Below are 7,489 nucleotides of genomic sequence, written 5' to 3'. Positions count from 1 at the left end.
ATCTCTAATTGGTCTTTTAAAACCAGATCAGGTTTCCCTGCTGGCCAGAGGCTCCTCTTGCAAAATTCCCTCGTTCTGTTTCCTGGCTCCTGCCAGGGGCCAAGATCCCTCTCACCCCTCAGACGGGTCTTCAGGAAAAGAACCAGGTTCCCTGTTTGCCCGGGACCTCGCCAACCAAAGGCCTACCTCTTTGATTTAATTGTCCTGGGGCGATCTGCTCTTGGTGTTGCACTGGTCCCTGTCGCCTGCGTTGTCTGCCACTGTGTCAGTACCCGCCAGTCCCGGCCGCTGCGCCAGCTACGTCGCCTGCCGTGCGTGTCCGGTTCCTGCTGCCGCTGGTGCCGTGCGTCCATGCACACTCTTAAATATGACAAATTTCTCATTTTTTCTATGATTGAACTTCAGTGCTTACACACAGTATAGCTCTTCTGCCTACTTATTCACCTGAGGACACAATAAGTGATTTTTTATCTTACATTTTTGTGAAATTTATAGTATTAGTACTATCTCTTCAACACATTGATTTCATATATGTTGGAAACAAATCAACTTGTCAATTTTCTGGACTTAATGACAATTCTATTTGTAACCTTTAAAGGATTATTTAGATTGTTTTCTCTATTGGCTACATTAAATTATACCTGTACCAATACATCTAAATTTTTTTATAAATTTATTTGACAATATTGTCATGTTTTATATTTTGATTATAATCATTCAAATTATTCAAATTATTTCTGGTTTGTATGAACGTAAGGTACTTTTCTCATATATTTACCAGTTTTTGTTTTAAGAAATGTCCAATTATGATTTTAGCCCATTTTTCACTCAGGTTGTTTTTTCTCAGAGGTTTTGGTTTATGATATGTATTGCACTAGTAACCCTTTACCAGATAAATGGTCTTCAAATATTTCCTCTTGTTCTCTAGTTTTGTCTCTTTAGTCTGCTGATTGTGTCTCCTGTGTTGGGAGAAGATGTGTTATGATGCAATCCTAGTGAAAACCTTTTCTTTCTGTTTTCGTTGTTCTGGAGATCTTTCTAAAAAAAACCACTGTTCAGACTTACTCATGCTCCTTTCAGGGAGTGTTATAGTTTCACAACTTACGTTTGTGTCTTTAATCTACATTGGTTTAGTTTTTGCATTTGATATGAGGTAGTGGTGCAATTTCATAATTCTACCTGCAGACAAATATACACATAACATATATCACCTAGTCCATTTAGTGTTTAAAAATTAGCTATTTTTCCTTTCCTAGTGTTTTTAATCACTCAAAACCAACCACCATGATATCAATTAATTGTATCAGAAAGGGAGAGGTCGAACATCCTATAAATTAGACATAAAATAGCTCAACAATCAGAAGATTGTAACTGGAGATTTCTTTCCTGTCTGCCAGTTCCCAAATATCCATTCTGAGGCTTCATATTATTTAAAAAACTGTTTGGCTAATGACACAGGCTTCCGACGAACTAGGTTTAGCATCTTAAATTAACCCATTTCTATTAGTTCATATCTAACATGAGGCTCATGGCTTGCTACTCACATCTTGCTTGTCCAGTGGCTGTTGGTGACTCACAGACTCTGCCTTCGTTCTCCCTGTCTCTCTGTTTGGATTTCCCACCTGGCTCTATTCTGCCTGGCTACTGGCCAAATCACCAATGGTAATAAGACATATTCACAGCATACAGAAGGGCATTCCACATCAGAAGAGTTTTCTGCATTCTAATAGAATAATCTTTTGTGGAAAATGAAACAATTCCTGGTAACTTGTAATTTATAGATCTATTAAGTATATTAATTAACATGTAAGACAAGGAAGACAGGCAACTTCTACCATGATTAATGATAGTATCCTGCATACAACTATAAGAATATAAGCTATTATTTATAATGGCAAAAACCTCTTAGATTTCTTGCATCACAGATAACCTGATAATATGTGAGTATCTATTCCAGCATAATCTTCCTCCTTAGGATTCTGAGGAGGAAGAATCAGTGCACTTAAAAGTTTAGTGTTGTCTCCTTATGGACCTTGCACTTTGGAAATTGATATTTTGAACTACTATTCCTAAGAATGTGTATATTTCCAACTCACTGAATTTGTACTAAGTATCAGCAATATTGAAAACATGATATCTCAACTAAGATGTATCTCATTTTATTGGACAGGATTTGAGCCAATTATGCTATTATGTTGTGAGCACTAGAAATATTGAACAGTACATTATTTGCAAGTATTTTGGAAGAGGATCTTGGGAGGAATTGGAGTGCAGAGAGGAAAGGATGGGAGAGATGTAGATATAGTGCTCATGTATAAAATTCTTATATATATTATATGCACACATGCATACACATATGTGCATACATTAACAATTAGTGAAAAAGAAGACATAAATTTGAAGGAGAGTGGGGAGCTGTATATGGGAGGATTTGGAAAGAGGAAAGACAAGGGGGAAATGTAATTATATTATAATTACTTTTGTTTTGTTTTGTTTTTAGAGACAGGGTTTCTCTATGTATCTCTGACTTATCTGGAATTTACTCTGTAGACCAGGTTGGCCTCAAATTCACAAAGATGTGCCTGCCTCTGCCTCCATGACTTCTGGCATGTGCCACCTTTGCCTGGCTATATTATAATCTCAAAAATGAAAATATAAATTTACAATAATCTGTACCTTATGTTAGATTTGTACAAGTGTCATTGATGTTCTTTAGGATAATGGCAATGCAAAAAATTGTAATAAAAGTTTCAGTAGTGGAGAAAATTGTTCACAGATTTATTTTATCATATCATGCAAAGAATGAATCAGATGAAAAGGCTTAATACTACAAACAGTGCCGTTTAACTAGAAGGACCCTTGGGATTTGAGTTTTCTTTTTCCTGTTGCTCTAAAGGAACAACCAGTTGAAAACACTTCTGTCCCTTGGATGCTGGAACTTTGGAGCTGCCCCGTAAGTACTCTGCAGAGAGATTCTCATTCATTTACTACTAAAGACAAACCATCACCGCTTGATCTCTGTTTCCTTACTCTTTCCAATGTTACATAAATCACTAAGGGTTTCCACTAAGTAAATATGTTAACTAAAGAAATGTTTAAGCCGGGCGGTGTTGGCGCATGTCTTTAATCCCAGGACTTGGGAGACAGAGGCAGGCAGATCTCTGTGAGTTCGAGGCCAGCCTGGTCTGTTAATTCCAGGACAGGAACCAAAAGCTACGGAGAAACCCTGTCTGAGAGAGAGAGAGAGAGAGAGAAATGTTTATACTGGAACCTCAATACTAACTAAGACTAGTGTGTACTTCGTATTTAAATTAGGATAGATATTCTGCTACTCCATCCCCTAAGCTTTAGTCACCTCATTGCTAACAGACTTCCTTCTTAAAGTATCTCCAAATACAAAGCAAGAGGAACAACTGACATACTTTGCTCTTTATTTTCAAAAGAAGGGAAAAGAAATGAACTTGCTTAAGCAATATGACATTTTTAGGAATATACAAACTTGGGAACTATTTGAAGACCAAGCATGTTGAAGTGTGTCAGTTGCTTTCAAAACAATACAATCAACTTCAAAGAAAATTAGAACAAGTAAGAATAAAATTAATGAAATGTCTACCAAGGGCAGGCATCATAAAAGGATGTTCAGAGAAACCCACAGAATTGATTGGCTCTGTAGGAAGGGCTCAGAGGCAGATATTAATCAATAAAATATGTGTATTCTAGTGTGTTCAGATTCTTGAAGCATTACTATGATTTACTTTGGATATTCCTTAGTTTTGTCACCATGGTCACTACTCCTGAGAGTCGGCAGTCTTTCATTACTTCAGTTATCAAATTCCTGCGCAAGTATGGCTTTGATGGGTTGAACTTATTTTGGCAGTATCCTGGCTGTCATGGCAGCCCTCCTAGGGACAAGCATCTCTTTACGGTCCTGATACAGGTAAGGAAAGAAGGAATCTTTCAAAGGTTTTGAAAACTCAAAGGTTTCTCTTTCCAAAGATCCCACCCCTGACAATGTCACTGAAGCCAAAAACCTGAGTAAATAAAACACATCCCTTAAGGGACATCAGACCATAATCATTTCACTAAGTGAACATAGTTACAAAGTGACTTCTAATGACATATTGCTGCAGCCATCGAGTAGTGCATCACAAATGAAAGCTGGGTCCAGAGTATAAAAGTCAGTGTAATTCCAGAGCATGATGATGCTGGGTTGCATTGATTGGTGTTTAAGACCTTTGTCTTGGTTTTTAAATGGCTACTAGCTTTCTGTGGGACTTTGTGAAAAATCTCTATTACCTGTAAATATTAAGCATCTGTTAATTTTATTAACACCATCTACTCTCATGACTTTATTTATATGCTGATATACTAAACTAAGATAAAATATGTAAAAAGCACTTTAACATGCATTTTGTTTAAGGCGTTAAATAATTTCAATTATATCATTCTATACCTTATTACTCTGTAGGAAATTCGTAAAGCTTTTGAGGAGGAGGTGAGTAAGAATAAAAAGCCCAGACTGTTGGTCACTGCCGCAGTTGATGGTGCCATCTCCACAATCAAATCTGGCCATGAGGTCCCACAACTGTCACAGTGAGTGATGCACATTGTGCTACAGTGTGAGCAGAGTTTTCTCTTCTTTGGCATGTCTTGCTGCCCAAAGACTTTGCTCAGAGGTTTAGTAAAAGGTGCTTTGCTGTCATAGGTATGGAGAATAGCCATATGAAATGATTTTAAGAATTTTCCTTTTATCTAGGTCCTTGGACTATATTCAAGTCATGACATATGACCTCCATGGAGCTTGGGAAGGCTACACTGGAGAAAACAGTCCATTATACAAATCTCCAACGGAAACTGGCATCAAGGCCTTCAACAACATAGTAAGATAACACACAGATAAGTGAAGAGACAAGTCATGTCGAGATTTAAGCAAAAAGCATCAACACAAATAATGCAAATGTCATCTTTCTAAGTCACAAATCATGTCTCATTGACTGTATCTATTGAACTTTTTAGAAGAAACTACCGAATCACTTTTAAGTTAACATAGAGAAATTTGAACTGATAGAAGGAAGAGCTTACATAATTAATCATATGTATTCAGGGGCTTGGGTCCTACAGCTAACTTTTGCCACTGTAGAAATACATCATGGACAACTGGAAGAACAAAGGGGCAGCACCTGAGAAGCTCATTGTTGGATTCCCAGCATATGGGCATACCTTCATCCTGAGTGACTCTTCTAAAACTGGAATTGGTGCTCCTAGCAACCGTGGTGGCCATCCAGGGCCCTACACAAAGAAAACTGGAATCTGGGCCTACCATGAGGTCAGTAGGTGGCTTAATATGCCCTGAAAATTTCTTGTACGTAACCTGAAAAATATGCTGGCTCTTTCATTTTATCTCCTACTTGCACTAAGCAGAATGTTATTTTAAGGACTTAAAGTTTTATACCATAGTCTCTAAGTAACCAAAAATGATAAGAAGTTAGTAACACAGTCCTTCCAATTTACACACCATATTCCTAAGAACATTTATATATTTCCATAAATAAAAAATATGTAAACAATCAAAAGTCTCAGATTACTATGAATTCCAGAACTAAAAATTAGCAAAATTAAAATATTGATCATCTGTGAACATTTAAAAAGTAGCTTAAGATGGAGATAGATCTCAGTTGTTCATCTCTTGCCTAGGACATATATAGTCCTAGCTTCAGTCTCCAGTGTCAGAGAAATAAAATTGGGTTTATATCACACAGTGATATATTATTCATATATTTGGCAGGCATGGTGCCTCACACCCGTTATCTCTGTATTTGATAAACAGAGGCGGAAGTATCACCATTTTGAAGTAAGTCTAAGCTGTATAGATTGAGATCCTCTCTCAAACAAACAAACAAAACAAATGAGTATGAAGATCAATGGTAAAGCACTTACTATTGGCAAGGCCTTGGGTGTGATATCCAATACACAAAATAAAACACACCTGAATCTTCTTAACTGCAAATGTAATCAATTAGAGAATTGGGGAAAGTCTTGTGGAGATAAGACAAGGAAGGAAAACTACTATGTATACACACTTTTTCTTACATGGAATTAATATTTAAAGGATCTGAAATTTTTAACTTTTTTAAGATTTGCACTTTCCTGAACAATGGCGCCACTCAGGTCTGGAATGCTGCTCAACAAGTGCCCTATGCCTACCATGGTAATGAGTGGGTTGGCTATGACAATATCAAGAGCTTCCATATCAAGGTAAGGCCAGTGGTGTTGATGTGCTGGGCCCTGACTTTGAGTCCCAGGAAATGAAGTGACTCCTATTGTCCTTTTTCCTTAACCAGGCTCAGTGGCTTAAGAATAACAGTTTTGGAGGTGCCATGATCTGGGCTATTGATATGGATGACTTCACTGGCTCTTTCTGTGGTCATGGCACATTCCCCCTGACCTCCACCTTGAAGAAAGCCCTCAAAGTTCACAGTGCAAGTAAGTGACAGTGAAACCGCGATGAGGGTAGATAAGTGTTCCTTCACCAACTTGAAGGAAGTATTGACATGCCTATGCTCTCTTCCAGTGATATTCTTATCATTTTCTCCAACTACTAATTACCATGCCAGCAATTTTGTATTCTACAAGAAGTCAGGACTACTTAGGATTTGTTTGTTTCTAGATTAGCTACCATCCTGTAAATATATAATAGGAAGTCTTATCAAGTACTTTAACAAATCTAACCTATCATTCATGGAAATTGCTAATGTCTATATTAACTCCAGAATTTTTTTCTTTTCTTTTTTTTTTTTGATTTTTTGAGACAGGGTTTCTCCGTAGCTTTTGGTTCCTGTCCTGGAACTAGCTCTTGTAGAGCAGGCTGGCCTCGAACTCACAGAGATCCGCCTGTCTTTGCCTCCCGAGTGCTGGGATTAATTAAAGGCTTGCTCCACCATAGCCCGGTTTAGAATTTTTTTCTTAAAGTACATTTGTTTATTACTTATATCCACATCCCCCAAGAAGGTTTTGTATACACTAAATGGTCAGTGGGTAGTTCTTATATGACTTATGTGGGAAATGTCTTAGTTAGGGTTGACTCAAAACAACTTAAGAAGGAAAGGATTTATTTGGCTTAGACTTTCACATCATTGTTCATTATGGAAGTTAGGGCAGGGACTCATGAAGGGCAGGAATCTGGAAGCAGGAACTGATGCAGAAGCCATGGAGGAACACTTCTTGTTGGCTTGCTCCCCATGACTTTCTCTGCATACTTTCTTATAGAATGTAAGACCACCAGCCCAGGGAAGGCACCGCTCACAATGGACTGGTTCATACCCCATAAATTACTAGTTAAGAAAATGCTTGCCTACAGTCACATATTATGAAATCAATTTCTTAAATGAGGTTCTCTCCTCTCAGATGACATTAGCTTGTGTGAAGTTGACATAAAACTATCCAGCAAAGGGAGGTGATTTTTGAAATCGTGATCTAGAAAGGCTTGATA

At 37.6% G+C, this 7,489-nt stretch overlaps 1 protein-coding gene across 1 annotated transcript in view; it reads left to right on the top strand.

The window, feature by feature from the left end:
• LOC126493850 (acidic mammalian chitinase-like) overlaps positions 1–6,491 on the top strand; it is a 19,343-nt gene extending 12,852 nt beyond the window's left edge. The window contains exons 4-10 of the mRNA XM_050130978.1: positions 2,897–2,953; positions 3,772–3,937; positions 4,469–4,593; positions 4,757–4,880; positions 5,141–5,326; positions 6,136–6,255; positions 6,342–6,491. Coding sequence (XP_049986935.1) covers positions 2,897–2,953; positions 3,772–3,937; positions 4,469–4,593; positions 4,757–4,880; positions 5,141–5,326; positions 6,136–6,255; positions 6,342–6,491 — 928 coding nt within the window. The remainder of the gene's footprint in view (positions 1–2,896; positions 2,954–3,771; positions 3,938–4,468; positions 4,594–4,756; positions 4,881–5,140; positions 5,327–6,135; positions 6,256–6,341) is intronic.
• Positions 6,492–7,489: the final 998 nt, after the last annotated feature.

Source organism: Alexandromys fortis, unplaced genomic scaffold, assembly GCF_014885135.2.
Source record: "Alexandromys fortis isolate MF-2015 unplaced genomic scaffold, M_Fortis_MF-2015_v1.1 scaffold_356, whole genome shotgun sequence".
NCBI classification, from domain to species: Eukaryota; Metazoa; Chordata; class Mammalia; order Rodentia; family Cricetidae; genus Alexandromys; species Alexandromys fortis.
The sequence above is the reverse complement of the archived record's forward strand: the minus strand, read 5'-3'. Positions and strand labels throughout refer to the sequence as shown.